Raw genomic sequence first — 25,692 nt, 5'->3', positions numbered from 1 at the left:
GATTCCCTCTTTTTCTATTGATTGGAATAGTTTCAGAAGGAATGGTAGCAGCTCCTCCTTGTACCTCTGGTAGAATTCAGCTGTGTATCCATCTGGTCCTGGACTTTGTTTTGGTTGGTAGGCTATTAATTATTGCCTCAATTTCGGAGCCTGTTATTGGTCTACTCAGGGATTCAGCTTCTTCGTGGTTTAGTCTTGGGATAGTGTAAGTGTCCAGGAAATTATCCATTTCTTCTAGATTTTCTGGTTTATTTGTGTAGAGGTGTTTGTAGTGTTCTCTGATGGTAGTTTTTATTTCTGTGGGGTCGGTGGTGATATCCCCTTTATCATTTTTTATTGCATCTATTTGATTCTTCTCTCTTTTCTTCATTAGTCTTGCTAGCAGTCTATCAATTTTGTTGATCTTTTCAAAAAACCAGCTCCTGGATTCATTGATTTTTTGGAGGGTTTTTTGTGCCTCTATCTCCTTCAGTTCTGTTCTGATCTTAGTTATTCCTTGCCTTCTGCTAGCTTTTGAAAGTGTTTACTCTTGCTTCTCTAGTTCTTTTAATTGTGATGTTAGAGTGTCCATTTTAGATCTTTCCAGCTTTCTCTTGTGGGCATTTAGTGCTATAAATTTCCCTCTACACACTGCTTTAAATGTGTCCCAGAGATTCTGGTAAGTTGTATCTTTGTTCTCATTGGTTTCAAAGAACATCTTTATTTCTGCCTTCATTTCATTATGTACCCAGTGGTCATTCGGGAGCAGGTTGTTCAGTTTCCATGTAGTTGAGCGGTTTTGATTGAGTTTCTTAGTCCTGAGTTCTAGTTTGATTGCACTGTGGTCTGAGAGACAGTTTGTTATAATTTCTGTTCTTTTACATTTGCTGAGGAGTGCTTTACTTCCAATTATGTGGTCAATTTTGGAATAAGTGTGATGTGGTGCTGAGAAGATTGTATATTCTGTTGATTTGGGGTGGAGAGTTCTGTAGATGTCTATTAGGTCCACTTGATGCAGAGATGAGTTCAATTCCTGCATATCATTGTTAACTTTCTGTCTCTTTGATCTGTCTAATGTTGACAGTGGGGTGTTGAAGTCTCCCATTATTATTGTATGGGGGTCTAAGTCTCTTTGTAAGTCTCTAAGGACATGTTTTATGAATCTGGGTGCTCCTGTATTGGGTGCATATATATTTAGAATAGTTAGCTCTTCCTGTTGAATTGATCCCTTTACCATTATGTAATGGCCTTCTTTGTCTCTTTTGGTCTTTGATGGTTTAAAGTCTGTTTTATCAGAGACTAGGATTCCAACCCCTGCTTTTTTTTGTTCTCCATTTGCTTGGTAGATCTTACTCCATCCCTTTATTTTCAGCCTATGTGTGTCTCTGCATGTGAGAAGGGTCTCCTGAATACAGCAGACTGATGGGTCTTGACTCTTCATCCAATTTGCCAGTCTGTGTCTTTTAATTGGAGCATTTATTCCATTTACATTTAAGGTTAATATTGTTATGTGTGAACTTGATCCTGTCATTATGATATTAACTGGTTATTTTGCTTGTTAGTTGATGCAGTTTCTTCCTAGCATTGATGGTCTTTACATTTTGGCATGGTTTTGCTATGGCTGGTACTTGTTGTTCCTTTCCATGTTTAGTGCTTCCTTCAGGGTCTCTTGTAAGGCAGGCCTGGTGTTGACAAAATCTCTAAGCATTTGCTTATCTGTAAAGGATTTTATTTCTCCTTCACTTATGAAACTTAGTTTGGCTGGATATGAAATTCTGGGTTGAAAATTCTTTTCTTTAAAAATGTTGAATATTGGCCCCCACTCTCTTCTGGCTTGTAGAGTTTCTGCCGAGAGATCTGCTGTTAGTCTGATGGGCTTCCCTTTGTGGTAACCTGACCTTTCTCTCTGGCTGCCCTTAATACTTTTTCCTTCATTTCAACTTTGGTGAATCTGACAATTATGTGTCTTGGAGTTGCTCTTCTCGAGGAGTATCTTTGTGGCATTCTCTGTATATCCTGAATTTGAATGTTGGCCTGCCTTACTAGGTTGGGGAAGTTCTCCTGGATGATATCCTGAAGAGTGTTTTCCAACTTGGTTCCATTTTCCCCCTCACTTTCAGGTACCCCAATCAGACGTAGATTTGGTCTTTTCACATAATCTCATACTTCTTGGAGGCTTTGTTCATTTCTTTTTCCTCTTTTTTCTTTAGACTTCTCACTTCATTTATTCATTTGATCCTCAATCACTGTTACTCTTTCTTCCAGTTGATTGAGTCAGTTACTGAAGCTTGTGCATTTGTCATGTATTTCTCGTGTCATGGTTCTTATCTCTGTCAGTTCGTTTATGGCCTTCTCTGCTTGATTATTCTTGTTATCCATTCTTCCATTTTTTTTTTCAAGGTTTTTAGTTTCTTTGCGCTGGGTGCGTAATTCCTCCTTTAGCTCTGAGAAGTTTGATGGACTGAAGCCTTCTTCTCTCAACTCGTCAACGTCATTCTCCGTCCAGCTTTGATCCGTTGCTGGCAATGAGCTGCGTTCCTTTGGAGGGGGAGATGCACTCTTATTTTTTTGAATTTCCAGCTTTTCTGCCCTGTTTTTTCCCTATCTTTGTGGTTTTATCTGCCTTTGGTCTTTGATGATGGTGACGTACTGATGGGGTGTTGGTGTGTGTGTCCTTCCTGTTTGTTAGTTTTCCTTCCAACAGTCAGGACCCTCAGCTCTAGGTCTGTTGCAGATTGCTTGAGGTCCACTCTAGACCCTGTTTCCCTGGGTATGAGCAGCAGAGGCTGCAGAAGATAGATTATTGCTGAACAGTGAGTGTACCTGTCTGATTCTTGTTTGGAAGCTTTGTCTCAGTGGTGTACCCCACTTTGTGAGGTGTGGGGTGTCAGTCTGCCCCTAGTGGAGGATGTCTCCCCGTTAGGCTACTCAGGGGTCAGGGACCCACTTGAGCAGGCAGTCTGTCCGTTCTCAGATCTCAACCTCTGTGTTGGGAGATCCACTGCTCTCTTCAAAGCTGTCAGACAGGGTCGTCTGCATCTGCAGAGGTTTCTGCTGCTTTTTCTTTTGTTGAGCTGTTCCCTGTCCCCAGAGGTGGAGTCTACAGAGCCCGGCAGGCCTCCTTGAGCTGCTGTGGGCTCCACCCAGTTCGAACTTCCCAGTGGCTTTGTTTACCTACTTAAGCCTCAGCAATGGCGGGTGCCCTTCCCCCAGTCTCGCTGCTGCCTTGCCATTAGATCACAGACTGCTGTGCTAGCAATGAGGGAGGCTCCACAGGCATGGGACCCTCCCGGCCAGGTGTGGGATATAATCTCCTGGTGTGCCATTTGCTAAGACCCTTGGTAAAGTGCAGTATTGGGGTGGGAGTTACCCAATTTTCCAGGTGTTGTGTGTCTCAGTTCCCCTGGCTAGGAAAAGGGATTCCTTTCCCCCTTGCGCTTCCCAGGTGAGGGGATGCCTCGCCCTGCTTTAGCTCTTGCTGGTCGGGCTGCAGCAGCTGACCAGCACGGATTGTCCGGCACTCCCTAGTGAGATGAACCTGGTACTTCAGTTGAAAGTGCAGAAATCACCTGTCTTCTGTGTCGCTGGCGCTGGGAGCTGGAGACTGGAGCTGGTCCTATTCGGCCATCTTGCTCTGCCCCCTTAGTCTTCTCTTTTTTCTCCTTCCTGTCTTCCTTTTAGTGAAGATGATTTTCCATAATGATATGATTTAGTCTCTTGCTTTTTTATTTTTTGTGTGTCTGTTGCGTGTTTTTCAGTTTGAGGTTACCATGAGGCTTTCAAATACTTTCTTATAACCCATTATTTTAAGCTGATAACACACTGTTTGCACAAACAAACAGGCATAAAGAAAATTATTAAAGACTTTATCCCTTAACTTCATCTCCTCATTTTCTAATTTTTTGTTGTTACTATTTAGGTCTTATTGTACTATGTCTTGGATAGTTGTTATAGTTAGTATTTTTGATGCGTTCATCATTTAGTCTTTCTACTTAGGATAAGAGTAGTTTACACACCACACTTACAGTGTTATATTCTGTGTTTTTCTGTGTACCTTCAGGTGATTATTTATCACTCAGTCATATCCTTGTCTTTCTGATTGAGGTACTCCTGTCAGCACTTCTTGTAGGATGTGTCTGGTATTGATGAAATCCTTCAGCTTTTGTTTGTCTGGGAAAGTCTTTATTTCTCCTACATGTTTGAAGGATGTTTTCATGAGATTTACTTTTCTAGGGTAAAGTATTTTTCCTTTTGCATTTTAAATATGCCATGCCACTCTCTCTTGGCCTTTATGGTTTCCACTGAAAAGTCTGTTGTCAGACACATTGGAGATTCATCATCTGTTATTTGTTTCACTGCTTTTAGGATGCTTTCTTTAACCTTGACATTTGGGAATTTGATTATTAAATACCTTGCTGTAGTCTTCTTCGGGTGAAATCTGCTTGATGTTCTATAACCTTTTTGTACTTGAATGTTGATATCTTTCTCTAGGTTTGGGAAGTTCTCTGTTATTATCCCTTTGAATAAACTTTCTACCCCTATCTCTTTCTCTACCTCCTCTTTAAGGCTGATAACTCTTAGATTTGCCCTATAGAGGCTATTTTCTAGATCCTCCAGGCATACTTCATTGTTTTTTTATTCTTTTTTCTTTTGTCTCTGTCTGTGAATTTTCAAATAGCTTGTCTTGAAGCTCATTAATTCTGTCTTCTGCTTGATCATTTCTGCTATTAAAAGACTCCAATGCATTCTTCAGTATATCAATTGCATTTTGAGCCCTAGAATTTGTTTCATTCTTTTAAATTATTTCAATCTCTTAGAATTCTGAATTCCTTCTTTGTGTTAGCTTGAATTTCTTTGAGTTTCCTTAACACAGCTATTTTGAATTCTCTTTGATATCGTATTTCTTTAATATGTGAAAGGTCACATATCTCTATTTCTCCAGGATTGGTCCCTGGTACCTTATTTAGTTCATTTGGTGAGGTCATGCTTTTCTCGAGTCTTGAGACTTGTGAATGTTCACCTATGTTTGGGCATTGAAGAGTTAGGTATTTAGTCTAGTCTTCACTGTCTGGGCCTGTTTGTACCCTTCCTTCTTGGGAAGGCTTTCCAGATATTAGAAAAGACTTAGGTGTTGTGATCTAAGCTGTATCTGCATTAGGGGCAACCAAAGCCCAGTAATTCTGTGGTTCTTGCAGACTTGTAGAAGTATTATCTTGATGGTCTTGGACAAGCTCTGGATACTTTGGATTTCCAGGCAGAGACTCTTTTTTCTTTTCTCTCTCTTTCTCCGAAACAAACAAGCCTTTCTGTTATGAGTCCCCTGGAATTCTGGGTGGAGTGAAACAAGCACCTCTGTGGCCACCACTATTAAAACTGCACTGTGTCAGATGTGAAGCCAGCACAGCACTGGGCCTCACCCAAGTCTTGGCATAACCACTCTCTGGCTACCACCTATGTTTGCTCAAGACCCTGGGGCTCTATAATCAGCTGGTGGCAAAGTCAGTCAGGCTTATGTCCTTCCCTTCAGGGCAGTGAGTTCCCTCAGGCCCTGAGCAGGTCCAGAGATGTCACCCAGGTCCTGAAGTCAAAAACCTTAGAAATCTACCTGGCTATCTATTGTACTGTAGCTAAGATGATCCTCAATCCATAAGACACAGTCCTTCCCAATCTTCCCTCACTTTTCTAAAGGCAGAGGAGCCTTGCCCCATGCCCACTGCCACCACAGGCTCACAGGGAGTACTGCCAGGCTACCACTGATGTTCCCTTAAGAATCAAGGGCTCTTCAGTCAGCTTGTGTCGGATATTGCCTGGCCTAGGACTCACCATTTGGGTCAGAGGGTTCCCCTCTGGTCTAAGGCAGGTCCAGAATTGCCATCCAAGATCCAATACCTGGAATTGGTAACCCTAAGAAACCTCTTCATGCTCTACTCTGCAAGGTTGAGCTGGTACCCCTAAGATGCAAGACAAAGTCCCCTTTACTTTTCCTTCCACTTTAGTGGAAGGAGTCTTGCCCCATAGCCACCACAGCTGGGAATGTGTTGAGTCTCATCTGAAGCCAGCAAGTCTCAGAGTCTCACCCAAGGCTCTTGACATGTTACCTGGATATCATTGTTAGTTATTCAGGGACCAAGGGCTCTTCAGTTAGCAGGCAAGGAATCCTGCCACAACTGGGTCCTTCCCTTCAATGCAGCAGATTCCCTTCTAGCCCAGGGTGTGTCTAGAAATGTTGTCTGGGAACTGGGGCCTAGAAAGGGGGCCTCACAACTCTGACCAGTACCCTGTCCCATTGTAGCTTAGGTGGTATCCAAGATGCAAGACGAAGTCCTCCCCACTCTTCCCTCTTCTCTCCTCAAGTGGAAGGAAGAAGTCCCTTTTGGAGCTGTCAGCTGTGCAGCCTGGGGTTAGGGGAAGTGTTGTGCCAGTACTCCTTTTGCCACCCTGCCTAATGTCTCTGTTGGTTGAGTGCCCTCCCCTCCCCAGTCCACTCTCTCAGAGCCCAGTTTAGCACTAGGACTTGCTTAGGAGTTGCAGTCCTTGTGTCCTAGACTTCCTTTCCTGTTTATTTGGGGCCCCAAAAACACTTTGGCCCAAGGTGGCGTGTCTTGTGGGAATTCAAATTTCAACTGCTGGGATGGGCAATTCCCCTCTGGCTAGGGCTGGTTTAAATGTTCCCTCTGCATGCAGGCGTCAGCTGAGTTCGTTATTTTGCTTTCTGCTATGACAGGGCAGCACTGAGTTCAATGCCTCACTTCAATTGCTGTGCTTTCCCTCTCCCAAGTAGTCAGATTCTCTCTCCACACCCCTCAGCCACTGCTAGGGGACGGGGAGGTGGTGTCAGTGGGTCAAGACTGTTTTTCCTACCTCTTCAGTGCCTCTTTCAGTGATATGAAGTTAAGACCAGGTACTGTGAGTGCTCACCTGATTTTTTGTTCTTATGAAGCTGCTTTTTTTGTGTGTGTAGATAGTTGTTTAATTGGTGTCCTTGCAGGGAAGGCGGGGAATGATAGGTGGAGCCTTCTATTCCGCCATCTTACACTGTCTCCCTCTGTGTTCTTCTGTCTGGGTGTCTCTGAGGCTCTGTATTCCAGGGTCTGTGTATTCATAAATCTGCATATGCCTCTTTCCATATGCCCTGTGTTAGTGAGTCCCCGAGTCTGTGCATTTCTGGAACTTTGCTTTCCATGTCTGTATCTCTGTATTTCTGTATCCTCTTCTCCATCTATTTCCCCCAGCTTTTGTCAATATCTCTGTATTATTGTTTCTTTATGTTACTGTGGTTGTGTTTTAAGTTGTCCTGTGATTCAGTCCCTCTCTTTTTCAGTTCCTGTGTCTTTTTCTCTGGGTTCCCATGGCTGTTGACATTTCTATGAGTCTGTTTGTCAGCGTGTCTTTCTGCATCTGTTTCTCTTTCTGTGTCACTCTGCCCCTAGTTTTGTTTTGGTCTGGCTCACCTCCTCTGTGTTCCTGCCTCTCTGTTTGCATCTGGTGTCTGGTTCCACATCTTTTTATCTTTAAGCCACTATCTCTGTGTACCTGGGTCTGATTCCCTGTTCCCATGTTTTCTGTTGTGGCTGTGGTTGTCGACTTGTGTGTAACTTTTTCTGGTGTTGCCAGGTGCATTTTGGTTCTGTGACTTTGCATCCTTGCTTCTCTGGATATACTTCTTTGTCACATGTTTATGCCCATTTGCTTATATTCTGTCTGTCTGATCTATGTGTTTAGGTTTCCTTGTTCCTGTTTCTATCTTACTAGACATGTCCCTGTGTTTCTGTCTGTGTCTAGCCTGTGTCCATATGACTGTGTTTGTGGGCTCACGTTCCTATGTCTACTTGTTCTGGGTTCTCTCTCTCTGAATTCCCAATGTCCGTCTCACTATGTCACAATGTCGCCATTTTACCTGGGTCTGCATCTTGCCTGTCCTTATGTCTCTGTCCTGAACCTTATCTCTTTTCTTGTACCTGTTTAAGTGTCTGAGTCTCCATGTCTTTCTCTGTGGATCTGTGAACATATGAGTCTGTGTTCCTGTCTCACTCTTAGTGTATCCCTTTGCCTATATCCCTATCTTTGTCACCAAGCCTGGGTCTGTGTAACGTCTCTGTTTCTACATCTTTATATGTCTCTGGCCCTGTGTTTCTGTGTTCTTCTCCTATTCTCTGCCTCATGTCTGCAAATCAGTATGTCAGTGTATCTCTGAGTTTCTACCCCTCTGACCTTGGTGTCTTGGACTGTGGTCCTGGTCTGTGTCTCCCTGGTTACCTATGTCCCCATGTCTCTGTGTGTCTTGATACCTCTGCTTTTGTGTCTGAATCTCTGTGTTTATCTATCTCTTTGTATATAGTTATATATCAGTGTCTTTACATTACTCATTTTGTGTCTGTACCTAAGTGACCTTTTTTACTCTTTGCCTCTTTGTAACAGGGACAGTAACTGAAAACCATGAAGACACAGAGATGCAGCCAGAGAACATCTGTTCCTTTTTCTCTGAGTTTATGTCCCTGATGCTGCCACTCTGGCTCCCTCTCCCTATCTTTTTATGTCTCTATACCCCTATGTCCATGTTTGTTTTGTGATTCCTGTGTTTCCATAAGTTTGTCTGTCCCTCTATTCTCCATCCATATCTGTGTCCTTGTCACAGTTTTTCTGGGTGTGATCCTGTGTCTTTGGTTGTGAGTATGTATATATGTCTGTCTATTGCTATGTTTTGGGATCCTTTTTTGTTAATTAATTCATTCATTCTTTTAACAAATATTTACTAAGCACCTATTATGTGAGAGGCACTGGGGTTACATAGATGATTCAGAAAAGGTCCTTGCCCTCAAAGAGCTCACAGTCTAAGTCAGGGATCCAGACAAGTAAACAGATGATTACTACACAGTATAAGTTCTGTGAGCGTGGAGGGATGGGGGTGGGCTATAAGAACCCAGAGGACAGGACCAAACTCAATCTAGGGCAGGCATCAGGAAAGGCCTCCTAGAAGAGGTAACAACAAGGACTTGAAGGATGAATTACATTCACCTACAGGAACAAAGGAAGAGTGTCTCATGCAGAAGGAAAAACACATGCAATGGTCCAGTGGTAGGAGTGAGCACGGTTTGTTAGGGAAACTCTGAGAACCTCAAATATGCCATAGGAGTCAGGGAAAGGACAATGAAGATTCAGGAGTCCCTGACTCTATGTCTCTGAATGCCTATGTATTTTTATACGCTGGTATATGTATTCCTTAGAACATGCGTGAGTCTGTGTGTCCCTGTGTGTGCTTTCATGTCCTTGGGTCTCTGTCCCTGGCTCACCCCATGCCCTGGTTTCCAGATCTCCCAAATTCGGGTCTCCTGGCTCTGGAATTCAGAAGCCGTCACAGGACATAGGAGAGGTAGGGGTGGCCCAGAAGCAGCTCTACATGAGAGCGCTTCACCAGCCAGCAGGAAGCCCAGCGGGGCAGCAGCCTTGGTGAGTCCTTCAGCAGCCTCTTGCCTAGAATCACAGGCACATCTGGGCCATGGTGCCTTTGTAAGCATGGCCCCATAGGTCCTGTCACCAGTCGGATGTCTGCGTGCTGGAACTGCCCTGAGGGAGAGAGATGCAGTGCTAGTCAGGGAGGTGGCCTGAGTCCCTGCTTAGAGATCTGCAAGGAAGCTCAGCAGGAAATCCAGAGGGATTTAAAGGAGGAAGAAGGAGGGGCAGCAAAGGACCAGAGGAGGGAAGAGGCTGGGCATTGTGGGAACTGTGCAGGAGCCGGATGGGGCTGGAGTGTAATATGGAAGTAGGGAGCCAAAATGGATGAGATGGCAGAGAAAGGGGGACAACAAGGCTTGGAGAAGACAGGGAAGATTAGAAAGAAGGAAACAAGAGGAGGGAGGAGACCCAGAGGAGGTAAAAATATCTGTTCAACCCACTGTCACTCTTTGATGTGAGCCTCTGCCTCAGGTTCTGCCAGTGTCTCCTGACCTACAGCCTGGCATTCTGCAACCTCCCTTCATAGCAGTCTCCAGAGGGATCTTTGTAACACCCAGATATGACCGTGTCTCTCTTCTGCTTATAACCCTTCATGGCTCCTCATTGCTTTCAGGATAAAGCCCAATTCCTCATCCTAGCATTCAGCTCTGACAACTCAACTCCATTTCCTCCAACTTCTGTTCCTTTCCTCCACTCTTGTTTAGCCTTTCAGACTCAGTGTGGGTATGTCTACCTCCTCTAGGAGGTTTTTCTTGAGCTCTGAGGCTGGGCAAGTTCCCCCACTCTGGTTTTCTCTAGCTCCCTGGGCAGCTTTCTGTCCAGCAATGATCCCCTCCTGTGTTCAGTATCCATATCTGGGTCTGTCCTCTGTCAAGATGAGGAGCTCTCGAGGGAAAAGCCTGTCTCTGATTCCTCTTCTTGGTTGGGGGTATAGGTGTCTTTCACCCTGACAGAGTCTTTTTGGGGGCTGGTGCTCCCTGGCCCCTCTCAGCCTCAGCTGCACTTACCTATCAGGCCACGGGCTGAGGGGCTGAGGCCTGAGCCATTGGCCACATAGAACCCCAGGTGGGGTAGTTGCAGGGTACTGGGATGTCTGTAGCGGTGCCGGAGGACTAGGAACTCAAGGTAGGGCCCAAGGCGGAGGGTAAGGCGGGCTGCAGCAGCCACATAGAGCTCCAGATGGGGCCTCTTCAGTAGGGCAGGTCGGTCCCAGGACAGGCGCAAGGTACCCTCACCTCGCAAAGATATAGAACTGCGGCTGATGGTGATAGTGTAGGCCCGGGGTTTGTCTGTAGTGACTGTGATGATCTGGAAGTAGGTGCGAGTCTGGTCCTTGTGGCCCGGCCTTGGTGGTGCGCCAAGCAGCTTCCCACTCACGTGCAGCCCTGGAAGGAGGGGAGTGTGGGCCTGGAGTGGGGGCTTTTGCATGGTCGTTTACATGGTCACCCACAGCATGGGCAGATGAAGTAGTGCAGATTTGTTGCTAGAGGGCCAGCTCCTGATAGAACTACTTTTACCATGGTCCACCTGGCTGCTGCTTCCTGAGCAGTGTGTGGGGTGGGGGCATGTAGTATGTGTGCACATGCTTACCCCAGTGTGGTTGTTTGCATATATATATGTGTTTGCCTCTGAGTGTGTAATGTGTGTGTTTGGTTATGTTCATATGAGTAACTCTGGGCATATCAGTACATCTGCATGTTTGGAGAAGATGGTATGTTAGAGTGCATATATTTGGTAATATGTTTATGTATGTGCCTCTGGATATGTTGGTGTTATATGTCTTTGTGCAATAGTGTATGTTGTGTGTACCTGGTTATGTGTTGGTGTGTACTGATGTGTATCTGGAGTGTCAGTGTGTGTGCATCTGGATTTGTTTCATTGTTTGGTTTGGTGGGTATTTCCATGCATCAGTGTTTTTCATATAACTAAAGTAACAGAGTATGTTTGCTGCCTGTATGTGTTGAATTCCTGGAAATTGGGATTAACCTGGGGGTATTCAGTGCTTGTATGCCCAAGTGTGTTGATGTGCATGTCATTGTGTATATCTGGGCATGTATTGTGTGTCACCATGTGTCTAGGTGCATATTTGCATATTTGTGGGTGGAAGGAGTGTCAAAATATGTACACCACAGTGTGTATGAGGAGTCTTCAAAAAGTTCATGGAAAATGCATTTTATGAAAAACTATGCATGGATTTCAAAATTTTTTGCACCAAAATAAACTAATTTGTTACAACATGGATGAACCAGATCTAGTTTGAAGCATTGAGAAGGACAAGACATCAGTTTGAAAAGAGTGCCTATCAGAGCAGCATGAACTCTGCTAAAATTGAAGGAAGAACAATTTATGGTGAAGCTTGGGTGCAAGAATGGTAAAATTATTGGTGTTTTATGAAAAGTTTATAAGGACAATGTCCTAAAGAAAGCAACACTTTACAAATGGATAACTCGTTTTAAGAAGGGATGAGACAATGTTGAAGATGAAGAAGCCTGCAGCTGCAGACCATCTACATCAATTTGTGAGGAAAAATTCATCTTGTTCATGCTCTAATTGAAGAGAACTGGCAATTAGCAGTGGAAACAATAGCCAACACCATAGACATCTCAGTTGGTTCAGCTTACACAATTCTGACTGAAAAATTAAAGTTGAGTAAACTTTCAACTCGACAGGTGCCACAACCATCACCAGATGCACCCAGATCACCTGCAGACAAGAGCAGAGCTTTCAATGAAAACTTTAAACAAGTGGGATCAAGATCCTAAAGCATTCCCTCAAAGAAGTATAACAGAAAATGAAACATGGTTTTATCGGTATGATTGGTATGATCCTGAAGACAAAAGCACAATCAAAGCAATGGCTACCAAGAGGTAGAAGTGGTTCAGTCAAAGCAAAAGCAGACTTGTCAAGAGCAAAGGTCATGGGCACTTGTTTTTTGGAGATGCTTAAGACATTTTACTAGTTGACATTCTGGAGGGCCAAAGCATGATAATATCTGCTTATTATGAGAATGTTTTGAGAAAATTAGCCAAAACTTTAGTAGAAAAATGCCTGGGAAAGCCTCACCAGAGAATTCTTCTCCACCATGACAATCCTTCTGCTCATTTCTCTCATCAAACAAGGGCAATTTTTCAAGAGTTTTGATGGGAAATCATTAGGCATCGACCTTACAGTCCTGATTTGGCTCCTTCTGACTTATTTTTGCTTCCTGATCTTAAACAATCTTTAAAGGGCACCCAGTTTTCTCCATTTTAAAATAATGTATAAAATACTGCATTAACATGGTTAAATTCCCAGGACCCTCAGTTCTTTATGGATGGACTAAATGACTGCTATCCTTGCTTATCTTGTATTTGATGGAGCTATGTTGAGAAATAATGTTTATGTTTTTAATTTTTTATCATTTAATTCCATTTTACCACAACCTTTTTGAAGTTCCATCATATTTGTGTGAGTTTACTCTATGCCCTTTTGTGTGTTTATCTGTGAGTATCTTGGTGTTTGAGCGTATTCACGTGTGTTTTCATGTGTGTCTTGGTGTGTTCTTGTGTGTTACCATGTGTTAGTGAGGTGCATTTCTATGTGTCTGGGGTATTAGCCCACAAATGTCTAGGGGTATTGACATGGATATATCCAGCTGTGGTGTATGGGGATGGAGTTCTTAGGGCTCGTACCTGCCTTTGGGTCCTCTATGAGCTGCAGCAAGTCCCCAGGGTGCCCATTCAGTGTGAAGCAGATCTTCTCTTCTGAGTGTGGGATTTGGATCACAAAGTGGGGGTCCCCGTCCACTGCAAGGCAGAAGATACAAGTCTAAAGTTGAAGGAATAAATGGAAGGGAGAGGGGAAGAGAGAGGAGAGAAAGGGAAGAGGTTATGTCTATTTCCCCAGCCCCAGTCCCAGTGCACAAGCTGCCCTGTACTCAAAGAGGGAAGCCATGGGGGTGACTGGCTTACCTGAGGAGGAGAAGGTGAAGATGCTAGGTAATGTGCCTGCAAAGGAGAGAGAGACTGTGTTGGGAAGGGACTAATCTATCACATCCCTAGGAATTCTGGGACCTCCTCCCAGATAAAGGCCAAATTCCTGTGTTCAGCATTTAAGGCTTTTCTGAAATCTAGTCCCTGCCTAGCTCTCCAGTCTTTAGGCTCTGGCCCAACCAAACTATTGTTATGAGTGTCCTACCTTCTCTTCCTAGGGACCCTTTACTCCTGTTTTTCCTGCCACCTGGAATGTTTTCCTTTCCCTTAACTACCAGGGATGAATTTCTAGTTATCCTTCAAGGCCAGCCCAAATGCTATTTTCTCTTGCTCTCTGCCTGTGATAGATAGAATTCTAAGATGGCCCCCAGGATCCCTTGGTGTACACATTCTGTAAAATCCCCAGAGCTGTGAATATCATGAAATGTCCTCCCAGAAATAGGTTATTTCATGTGACCCTATTGACCTTATGAAGAGTATATTATCCAGGTGGGGCTGACCTATTCATGTAAGCCCTTAAAATTTGCATCTAGAGGTCAGAGATAGAGGTGTCAGAGAAATTTAAAATGTGAGAAGGGTTTGGCATTAGGGGAATGCTCCATGGCTGCCTTTGAAGATGGAGGGGAACTACATGGCAAGGAATGCAGGAGATTTCTAGGTACTGAGAGTGGCCCCAGGTAACCTCTTGCAGCTGACAGCGATCCTCCAGCCAACAGCCAGCAAGTAAACAGGGACCTCAGTCCCAGCAACACAAATAACTAAATTCTGCTAACAATGTGAATGAGTGTGGAAGAGGATGAGAGCTCAGTGTGACAGACACCTTGATTTCAGTCTTGTGAGACCCTGAGCAGAGAATCTAACTAAGCTATTTCTAGACTACTGACTTACAGAACTGTGAGATTATTAATTGGTGTTGTTTTAAGCCACTAAATTTGTGGTAAATGTTACACAACAATAGAAAACTAATACATTACCTCCCTCTGGGCTCCCACAATGTCAATAAGAATTCTAGTGGAATGGAAATGAAGGCTCAGGGGATCTTTGTCAGGGGAGCTCCTTGCTCACCTTTTGCTAACCCCACAGAACTTCCTTGAGATTCCATGCTGCCTCCAGCTCCTCCCAGGATCTCCTCAGAATCGCCATCCCAGTTTGGACTTCCTGCCAAGCACAAAAGAAATAAGAAAACCCTTCAAATTCCCAGGGCAAAAGCTCACAATCCTCTGACAAGGAGAGCCCTCACTGGCTCTGCAGGCTGACCTGCCCATCTCCAGGACTGGGACCTTATGCTCTCCACAGCCTCTTAATCTTTCAAGCTCAGATATGTTCAAAGTTCTTCCTTATAGCATTTATACATTCATTTGTCCATTCATTCATTCAGGCATTGCTTAGGTATCAGGTATATGGTGTTGAAAACTAGAGACATAGTTTCTGACCTGGTGAAGCTCATAGTTTAGTAGGGGGTGGCAGACATGAATGAAATCATAATTTATCACAAATGGTGATAAATGTTATTAGAAAAATTAATGGGGTGACCGAAGGAGTTAAACAGAGACCTGAAGTAGCCTGCTTGGGGGAGGGTGGGTAAGGAGATCTGAGCTGAGATCTAAGGCATGCGCTGGAGTTTGAAGGGTAATGGAAGGGATGAGGGCAGCAGGAAGGGGTAGGACAAAGCGGGTCAGGTGATTATGAAGCAGAGAGAGTAGCTTGAAAAAAGTCTCTGGGTGAAGATGGGGTAGGGTGTTCATTGGAGGAGCAAAGTAGAGACCAGTGGGGCTGGAGTTCAGAGAATGGGTGGGAGAGGGTGAGGTCTTAGAGGAATGGGGGTAGGGAGCAGATCACACAGAGCCTGTTGGCCATGAAGAGGACTTTTAACTTCATTCTAAGTGTGATGGGAAACCTTGAGGGATTTTAAGTAGGGAAGGGGCATGAAGTGATTTGTGTCTTTAAAGGATCCCTTTGGCTGCTGGGAGAGATTGGCCTGTAGCAGGACAGGAGAGGAAGCGGGGAAACCAGTGAGGAGGCTGGAACAGTTTTCTAGGTGAGACACAATGGTGGTTTGCTGTAGCACAGTGACATTTGGGGTGGTGGGAAGTGGATGGATTTGGTAAATATATTAGAGGTAGCATTGTCAATAACTGAGGGTGGATAGGATATTGGAGGGGTGTCTGAGGAGAGAGGCATGTAGAGGATGTCATACCCAAATTTGCATCCCTGTGATTTAGGCACCCTCAATGTGTTCTAATCCTGCCCTATAAGGTCATCTAGGAAATGTCACTCCTTCTCTTAGGAAGGCAGGATACTGGAGTGGTGAATCACATTCATTCTGTGACCAGATTGTATGAGTTCAACTCTCTGACTAGCTGTGTGACATTGAGAAACTTATTTTACCTCTCTGTGCTTCATTCTCCTCACGTGTAAAATGAAGATGTCAACAGTTTCTTGTGAGGATTAAATGAGGGACAAGTACAATATGCAGAGCAGTACTTGTGCATAGGAAGAGCTGACAAATGTTAACTTATTATTTCATATTTTTTTGGAAATTAAAGATAATTTTAATTATCTTCCCCAATTCTTCTACCCCTGTCATTAAGCAGGACTATTCACAGAGCACAGAAAAACCAATAAGACCCGCCTTGTCCAATGATGCATTCCTCCCCTGCTTGGGAAGCATCAGCAATTCTCTTGTCGAACAAAGCAAATGTCAAAGCTAATCCTTGGCCAATTTGTTTCTGTTCAGCCTTCCCAGTCTCAACACTCCTCCTCTCCCAAGGCCTCTAATTCCATGCATGTATACTGAGGCCCAGATAAGTTAAGTAACTGGTCCAAAGTCCCAAAGCAAGCAAGCAATCAAGCAAGGAAGCAGCTGTCCCATCACTGGAGTCTACATACGCCTTGTAGATTCCCAGCTCCTAGTACTGTCCATTCATACCTCACCCTCATGGCTCGACCTCTCACCCATGGCACTCACCATCTTCATCAGGAGTGAGGAAGGTATAGAAAACTGGTGGGTTCAAGGACTCCACGAACTTGGATTCCACCATTGATTCAGACAGCAGCTGTAGCTCCTCGGGGAGAAGGAGCAGACTGATGGCCTCAGGGAGGACGCTAGAAGGCAGCAAGATTGGCAGGTTTGGAGGGCTGCCTTCTGATGTAGGCCTGGAGCTGTTGAGTAGGCTCATTGTTGGAACTCCTGGCCTAGATGGTCCCAGAACTTGTCTGGTCCTCTGGGGACCTGGGAGCAGATCATGCTGATGCCAGAACCTTCCAGGGGGCAGAGTGGGAGTAAAAGGCACGGGGAGGGGTTCTCCAAGGACAGAGGTGGTTGTGGTACTACTGGGACCTGTGGAACTTGAGATTGTATTTGGAAATGTGCTTAGGCTCTCAGGAAGTGGGGGCCTTGGTCTGTCAGGTCTAGGAGGTAGTGGGGTTTGGGGCATATGGGGATTTGGGGTCTCAGGCTTGGAAATTGATATGCTTGTGGAAATTTGGTGTGGTGGGGCACTTGGTTTAAGAGATAATGAGACTTTAGGGGTCTTGGACAAGAGGATTCTAGGCCTGGGGTGTGGCATGTTGTTTCGGGTCTTGGGAGCAGGAACCGTAAGTCTGCTGTGTGGTGGGTACTTGGGAACATGAAGTGTAGAGACTCCAGGTCTTGACTGTGGCAGGCCTTTAGGTGACTGTGATGTGAGTGCCCCAAGTTGGGGGTGTGATGGAGCACCAGGTCTGGAATGCAGTGGAGTAACATGTTTCATAGTGTCAGCTTTCGGCAAGGCTGGGATGCCAGGTTTCAGAGGTGGGACTTGTGTCTTGGAGTTCATGGTTAATATACCAGGATTCTGGTGTAATAGAGTGCTGAGCTTCAGAGGCAACAGAGTACCAGAATTTGAGGGCACAAGAACGGTAGGTTTTGTCCTGAGAGTTGCCTGGGCCAAGGTGCCAGAATCCTGTTGTGCTGGAGTTTTGGCCTTTGGGTATGTAGGCGTTGATAGGGTATGAGGGCTCTCTTCCAATGGCTCCAGCTCTTTGGAACTTAGCATCTTCTTGGTAGAGGCAGTAGTAGTTGAGGATAAGTAGAACTTTGGTTTCACAGGCCTTGATTTGGGGGAGATAACCCTGGGCACCAAGGCTGGCTGAGCTGTGCTTATCCCTAGGCCATGCCTGCTGCTGGATGAGGGCATTATGGTGTTTGGCCCAGCAGAGGTGGAGGTGTGCCTCCTGGTCTCCTCACTGGCCTCCTTGGGTTGCACCATGACCAGCGAAGTCAGAGGTGTGACAAAGTTGTATTCAAGGGACAGGTTGAGGACTTTGGCAGCCAGCCGGTGGCGAATGGTGGTGTCACGAGCTTGGAAGCGTGCGTTCAGCAACTCTCCAATGGTGACATAGGCCCAGAGGCGGCGGATGAAGTGGGCCACATTGGGGGCTGGCTCCCCTGGGCAACCAAAGGTCTTCTGGCTGTTGTTGGTGGCCCCTTCACTGTGGCAGGCCACAAGAAGCTGATCCTTGGGGCCACGGGCTGCCAGGTGGATGCCCAGTTCCTGTTTGCCTGGCTGTACCTGTCCTGCCACCACCAGCTCTGAGCCACCAAAGTAATTGGGGAAAACGGCCCTAGGGGAGGCCCCAACCAAGCCGCCCAGGTAGTTCAGACGCACATCTGCCAGCAGAGGCATGGAGATCTCCTCATAGAGGCCCTCCAGCTGTAGGGCCGCATCAGTGTCCTCATATATGCGCCGGGCTATTCCCCGGTTTTCCAGGGACAGGCGACGCAGCAGTGTAAAGTCAGCATCATCCCCAAAGGCCAAGCTGAAAAGGGATACCCTGTGGCCTACTGCCTGACGGACATTGGAGAGGATCACACTGGGGGTCGTCACGCCAGCCGTGGGCTCCCCATCTGTCAGGAAGATGATAAGAGGGATCCTCCCCACACTGGGGCCCCTCCCAGGCTCCTGGTTGCTATGGTTCAGCAATGAAGCAGCTGCCAGCAGAGCTGAGTTGATGTCGGTCCCTAATTGGGGAATATATTGTGAGACCATCTTCTGTGGTCACTTCTACCCCCATTGCAGACAAACTGGGCACCTCACCAACCTCCCAGGCTCGCAGCTCCTTATCTTTGCTCAGGCAGTATCCACTGTTTCTCCTTCCCAACTTCTCCACTCCCACCCAGACTTGCTGAGATCTGACATTGAGGCCCACATGCCCTTGGCTTTTATCACTCTCTGTCTCACACTGTTCTTTGTCTGTTTCCTTGGTGGTGCAGGGTCGAGGGGGGAGATGTCTCATTCCCCAGCGAGACTGGCAGGTTCCCAAGGATAGCACCCCCCACCCCCTGCCTTCTTCTTGCTACAGGGGAAGAAAGGACAGAGTTGACAGGAGGCAGTGGATAGAGGAGAATTCAGCAGTTGTCGGAGATGATTGCTCAAAAGCTAGAATCGGGGCAGCAGCTTTCTCAAATGCATGGAAATAAATATCTAGATTATTGATTTGAAGAAAGTTTAGCAAATTCTTTCAAGTGTTTGCTTTAAAGAGGAGGAAACTGAGGCCAAAAAGAAATGTGTCCTAAGACACATGGAGAATCAGCTGTGCTCTTTCTACAAGGAAAGGGTGATGGGAGAACACAGAGGACAAAGGACCATATTTGTGTGAAATGTAGTCTTGAGGCCGGGTGCGGTGGCTCAAGCCTGTAATCCCAGCACTTTGGGAGGCCGAGACGGGCGGATCACGAGGTCAGGAGATCGAGACCATCCTGGCTAACACAGTGAAACACCGTCTCTACTAAAAATACAAAAAACTAGCCGGGCAAGGTGGCAGGCGCCTGTAGTCCCAGCTACTCAGGAGGCTGAGGCAGGAGAATGGCGTAAACCCGGGAGGCGGAGCTTGCAGTGAGCTGAGATCCGGCCACTGCACTCCAGCCTGGGCGACAAAGCGAGACTCCGTCTCAAAAAAAAAAAAAAAAAAAAAAGAAATGTAGTCTTGATATTTCAGGCACTGTGAGAGTTGAGGAGGATGGGGGAATGAAGAGAGGGTTTCGGGAATTTCCTATATCACCACAGCCTGCCCATTTGGGTGGGTAGATCTAACACTTACAACCATCGGCTTCCATGCGATGCAGGTAGTCCTTGGCACTGTGGACATTCTGGACGGTGGCCTGGATAGAGCCTCCAGCTTTCCAGACATTAATTGTGTCAGAAAAGGATATGATGTTGAAGTAGTCATTGGCTCGAAGGTCACTGAGGATCACATTCATGGCCTTTTTAGTCTGTGGGATATGGATGAAATGAAGGGAATGGGACAAGACTTGAGGTCTATGAGATTGAAAGGCTTTTTCTACACAAGGCATTAAAATCTAAGTGTTATATGGTTTTAAGACCCTCTGACTGCAGGACTCTGTGAATCTAGGATTCTCAGGTGAAAATATGGGTTCCAAGGCATTGAACTGCACTGTTTAATATGGTAGCTAATAATAGTCACATGTAGCTACTTATATTTGAATATAAACTAGCTAAAATTAAAGAAAAATTTAAACATTTAATTCTTTACTTGCAGTAGCCACATTTCAAGTGTTCAATAGCCACATGTTGCCAGTGGCTACTATATGAGATAGCACAGAATTTTAGGTGTTTTCTGTCATCACGAAAGTCATATTGGATGCTGATGGTCTAAAAGGTTCAAGCTCCATGTTTTTAGAGCTCTAGAATTCATTTGCTATATGGTTCCTGGGCTCCATGACCCAGGATTCAATGATTCCAGGATTCTAATGTTTAGGACCTTTATGATCCCAGGTCTTTATAGCTGCCTTTCAATGACTTTGCATGCTTTGGTTCTGCTGTAATCTGCTCTTCTGCCTCACCCTCCATTTCTTCCAGGTTAGTCTCACCAGCCCCTAGAAAACTCAGATTCCAGTTTAACTCCATAAACCTTGCTCTTTTGTGCTCTTTAGATAGCACACTCCTCTCCAACTTCCCTTTATTTATTCACATCTTTACTGTTCTTTCAGTTGCTCCTTCTCTGGAAAGTTCTTCCTTAAGTTGCCAACCCTGACCCGTGCCCTTCTCACTTAGATATTCCCTGTCCCAGTCTGTTCGCTGACTGTTTTACATGAAATATTTTTACTTTCTATCCAAATATTGAACTCTTTGAGAGAAGGGTTTATAATGCTTCTTTTTCTTGTCTCCCCCCTCTATGGCAACACAAACATAGGGCTAGGCCCATAGGAGGTTCAGGGAATACAGTATATAGGATCTACTATTAGGTATCATTTACAGGACACTTGCTATGTTCCAGGCACTGTGCTAAATCCTTTAGATGCATCAGCTCATTTAATTATCACAGCAACACAATGAAGAAGGTACTAATATTATCCTCATTTTACAGGTGATGACACTGAGACTCAGAGAGGTGGTGACTTGCTTAAGGTCACACAGCTAGTCATTGATGGACAAGGGATTCAAATCCACATTTGGGAGGTTTTAAGTCCAGTGACCCTAAGCACAATATTATGATATTATGCTTTCAATCCTTTATATAGGTATGGATTTCAGAGACCACGGGAAGGACACTTGAGAACCACCTTTCTCTACACCTTAAACTGATAGGAAATGTCTTGAATGCTTCTAAGTGGATTAGAGTCTTTTCTGCCATAGGGAGAGCTCTGGGGATAAGTCATACATTCTGGGACAGGGAGCTAAGCACCACACTCTTGTTTCCATTGAGAGGGAAGAGACTTAATAGGATGGCTTTTCCTGAGAAGAGCAGTAGAAAAGTGAGAGCCTATGAGGTCCTAGAAGTCAGAATCTCTTGTTGACCAGGAATAGATTGTTTGTAGAAGTGTGCTGTTTAATCTCCAGTTACTTTGAGATTTCCCGGCTATCTTTCTGTAGTTGACTTCTAGTTTAATTTCATTTGATTTGAAAGCATACTTGGTAATGATTTATATGATTTAAATTTTTTTTTTTTTTTTGAGACACAGTCTCGCTCTGTCGCCCAGGCTGGAGTGCAGTGGCCGGATCTCAGCTCACTGCAAGCTCCGCCTCCCGGGTTCACGCCATTCTCCTGCCTCAGCCTCCGAGTAGCTGGGACTACAGGCGCCCGCCACCTCGCCCGGTTATTTTTTTGTATTTTTTAGTAGAGACGGGGTTTCACCCTGTTAGCCAGGATGGTCTCAATCTCCTGACCTCGTGATCCACCCGTCTCGGCCTCCCAAAGAGCTGGGATTACAGGCTTGAGCCACTGCGCCCGGCTTAAATTTGTTAAGGTATGTTTTAAGGCCAAGGATATGGTCTGTCTTGGTAAATGCTCCATGTGAGCTTGAGATGAATGTGTAATCTGCTGTTGTTGAATAAAGTATTCTAGAAATGTCAATTCAATCCAGTTAATTGATGGTGCTGTTCAGTTCAACTATGTCCTTACTGATTTTCTGCCTGCTGAATCTGTCAATCACTGATAAAGGGATGATGAAGTATCTAATTATAATAGTGGATTCATATATTTTTACCTTCCAGTTTCATCAGTTTTTACTTCATATATTTTGGTATGTTGTTGTTCACTGCATGCACATTAAGGATTGTTTGTCTTCTTGGAGATTTCCCCTTTACCATTGTATTTGTTTTATTGTTATATAATATAATGCAACTGTTTATTGCTGAAAATTTCCTTGCTTTGAAGTCTATTTTGTCCAAAACTAATACAGCTACCCCAGCCAGCTTTCTTTAATTTGTGTTAGCATGGTATATCTTTCTCTATCCCTTTGCTTTTGATTTATCTGTGTCTTTATATTTAAAGTGGTTTTCTATAAACAACCTACAATTTGGTCTTATTTTATTATACACACTGAGAGTCTCTGTCTTTTAATTGGTATATTTATTTATTTATTATTATTATACTTTAAGTTCTAGGGTACATGTGCATAACGTGCAGGTTTGTTACATATGTATACTTGTGCCATGTTGGTGTGCTGCACCCATCAACTCGTCAGCACCCATCTATTCGTCATTTATATCAGGTATAACTCCCAATGCAATCCCTCCCCCTCCCCCCTCCCCCCTCCCCATGATAGGCCCCGGTGTGTGATGTTCCCCTTCCTGAGTCCAAATGATCTCATTGTTCAGTTCCCACCTATGAGTGAGAACATGCAGTGTTTGGTTTTCTATTCTTGTGATAGTTTGCTAAGAATGATGGTTTCCAGCTGCATCCATGTCCCTACAAAGGACACAAACTCATCCTTTTTTATGGCTGCATAGTATTCCATGGTGTATATGTGCCACATTTTCTTAATCCAGTCTGTCACAGATGGACATTTGGGTTGACTCCAAGTCTTTGCTATTGTGAATAGTGCCACAATAAACATACATGTGCATGTGTCTTTATAGCAGCATGATTTATAATCCTTTGGATATATCCCCAGTAGTGGGATGGCTGGGTCATATGGTACATCTAGTTCTAGATCCTTGAGGAATTGCCATACTGTTTTCCATAATGGTTGAACTAGTTTACAATCCCACCAACAGTGTAAAAGTGTTATGATTTCTCCACATCCTCTCCAGCACCTGTTGTTTCCTGACTTTTTAGTGATTGCCATTCTAACAGGTGTGAGATGGTATCTCATTGTGGTTTTGATTTGCATTTCTCTGATGGCCAGTGATGATGAGCATTTTTTCATGTGTCTGTTGGCTGTATGAATATCTTCTTTTGAGAAATGTCTGTTCATATCCTTTGCCCACTTTTTGATGGGGTTGTTTTTTTCTTGTAAATTTGTTTGAGTTCTTCGTAGGTTCTGGATATCAGCCCTTTGTCAGATGAGTAGATTGCAAAACTTTTCTCCCATTCTGTAGGTTGCCTGTTCACTCTGATGGTAGTTTCTTTTGCTGTGCAGAAGCTCTTTAGTTTCATTAGATCCCATTGTCAATTTTGGCTTTTGTTGCCGTTGCTTTTGGTGTTTCAGACATGAAGTCCTTGCCCATGCCTATGTCCTGAATGGTACTACCTAGGTTTTCTTCTAGGGTTTTTATGGTATTAGGTCTAACATTTAAGTCTCTAATCCATCTTGAATTAATTTTCGTATAAGCAGTAAGGAAAGGATCCAGTTTCAGCTTTCTACTTATGGCTAGCCAATTTTCCCAGCACCATTTATTAAATAGGGAATCCTTTCCCCATTTCTTGTTTCTCTCAGGTTTGTCAAAGATCAGATGGCTGTAGATGTGTGGTATCGTTTCTGAGGACTCTGTTCTGTTCCATTGGTCTATATCTCTGTTTTGGTACCAGTACCATGCTGTTTTGGTTACTGTAGCCTTGTAGTACAGTTTGAAGTCAGGTAGTGTGATGCCTCCAGCTTTGTTCTTTTGAGTTAGGATTGTCTTGGCAATGCGGGCTCTTTTTTGGTTCCATATGAACTTCAAAGCAGTTTTTTCCAATTCTGTGAAGATACTTATTGGTAGATTGATGGGGATGGCATTGAATCTGTAAATAACCTTGGGCAGTATGGCCATTTTCACGATATTGATTCTTCCTATCCATGAGCATGGTATGTTCTTCCATTTGTTTGTGTCCTCTTTCATTTCACTGAACAGTGGTTTGTAGTTCTCCTTGAAGAGGTCCTTTCCATACCTTATAAGTTGGATTCCTAGGTATTTTATTCTCTTTGAAGCAATTGTGAATGGAAGTTCATTCATGATTTGGCTCTCTGTTTGTCTGTTACTGATGTATAAGAATGCTTATGATTTTTGTACATTAATTTTGTATCCTGAGACTTTGCTGAAGTTGCTTATCAGCTTAAGGAGATTTTGGGCTGAGACAATGGGGTTTTCTAAATATACAATCATGTCATCTGCAAACAGGGACAATTTGACTTCTTCTTTTCCTAACTGAATACCCTTGATTTCTTTCTCTTGCCTGATTGCCCTAGCCAGAATTTCCAACACTATGTTGAATAGGAGTGGTGAGAGAGGGCATCCCTGTCTTGTGCCAGTTTTCAAAGGGAATTTTTCCAGTTTTTGCCCACTCAGTATGATATTATCTGTGGGTTTGTCTGTTGTGGGCATTTAGTGTTATAAATTTCCCTCTACACACTGCTTTAAATGTGTCCCAGAGATTCTGGTAAGTTGTATCTTTGTTCTCACTGGTTTCTAAGAACATCTTTATTTCTGCTTTCATTTTGTTATGTACCCAGTAGTCATTCAGGAGCAGGTTGTTCAGTTTTCATGTAGTTGAGCGGTTTTGATTTAATTTCTTAGTTCTGAGTTCTAGTTTGATTGCACTGTGGTCTGAGAGACAGTTTGTTATAATTTCTGTTCTTTTACATTTGCTGAGGAGTGCTTTACTTCCAATTATGTGGTCAATTTTGGAATAAGTGTGATGTGGTGCTCAGAAGAATGTATACTCTGTTGATTTGCAGTGGAGAGCTCTGTAGATGTCTATTAGGTCTGCTTGGTGCAGAGATGAGTTCTATTCCTGGATATCTTTGTTAACTTTCTGTCTCTTTGATCTGTCTAATGTTGACAGTGGGGTGTTGATGTCTCCCATTATTATTGTATGGGAGTCTAAGTCTCTTTGTAAGTCTCTAAGGACTTGCTTTAGGAATCTGGGTGCTCCTGTATTGGGTGCATATATATTTAGGATAGTTAACTCTTCCTGTTGAATTGATCACTTTACCATTATGTAATGTCCTTCTTTGTCTCTTTTGATCTTTGATGGTTTAAAGTCTGTTTTATCAGAGACTAGGATTGCAACCCCTGCTTTCTTTTGTTTTCCATTTGCTTAATAGGTCTTCCTCCATCCCTTTATTTTGAGCCTATATATGTCTCTGCATGTGAGATGGGTCTCCTGATGTAAACTGATGGGTCCTGACTCTTTATCCAGTTTGCCAGTCTGTGTCTTTAAAATGGACCGTTTTGTCCATTAACATTGAAGGTTAATATTGTTATGTGTGAGGTTGATCCTGCCATTATGATATTAACTGGTTATTTTGCTCGTTAGTTGATGCAGTTTCTTCCTAGCCTCGATGGGCTTTACATTTTGGCATGTTTTTGCAATGGCTGGTACTGGTTGTTCCTTTCTATGTTTAGGGCTTCCTTCAGGGTCTCTTGTAAGGCAGGCCTAGTGGTGACAAAATCTCTAAGCATTTGCTTATCTGTAAAGGATTTTATTTCTCCTTCACTTATGAAACTTAGTTTGGCTGGATATGAAATTCTGGGTTTAAAATTATTTTCTTTAAGAATGTTGAATATTGGCCCCCACTCTCTTCTGGCTTGTAGAGTTTCTGCCGAGAGATCTGCTGTCAGTCTGATGGGCTTCCCTTTGT

At 44.2% G+C, this 25,692-nt stretch overlaps 1 protein-coding gene across 1 annotated transcript in view; it reads right to left on the bottom strand.

The window, feature by feature from the left end:
* Positions 1–9,331: 9,331 nt before the first annotated feature.
* ITIH6 (inter-alpha-trypsin inhibitor heavy chain family member 6) overlaps positions 9,332–25,692 on the bottom strand; it is a 64,757-nt gene continuing 48,396 nt past the window's right edge. Inside the window, exons 5-12 of the mRNA XM_026451704.1 lie at positions 21,066–21,139; positions 19,485–19,656; positions 16,372–18,405; positions 14,469–14,561; positions 13,383–13,418; positions 13,104–13,217; positions 10,440–10,817; positions 9,332–9,543 (exon numbers count right to left, since the gene is read on the bottom strand). Coding sequence (XP_026307489.1) covers positions 9,332–9,543; positions 10,440–10,817; positions 13,104–13,217; positions 13,383–13,418; positions 14,469–14,561; positions 16,372–18,405; positions 19,485–19,656; positions 21,066–21,139 — 3,113 coding nt within the window. The remainder of the gene's footprint in view (positions 9,544–10,439; positions 10,818–13,103; positions 13,218–13,382; positions 13,419–14,468; positions 14,562–16,371; positions 18,406–19,484; positions 19,657–21,065; positions 21,140–25,692) is intronic.

The sequence above is a fragment of the Piliocolobus tephrosceles genome, chromosome 12, assembly GCF_002776525.5.
Source record: "Piliocolobus tephrosceles isolate RC106 chromosome 12, ASM277652v3, whole genome shotgun sequence".
Classification (NCBI taxonomy): Eukaryota; Metazoa; Chordata; class Mammalia; order Primates; family Cercopithecidae; genus Piliocolobus; species Piliocolobus tephrosceles.
Note: the sequence above shows the minus strand (reverse complement) of the source record. Positions and strands in the feature narration are given on the sequence as shown.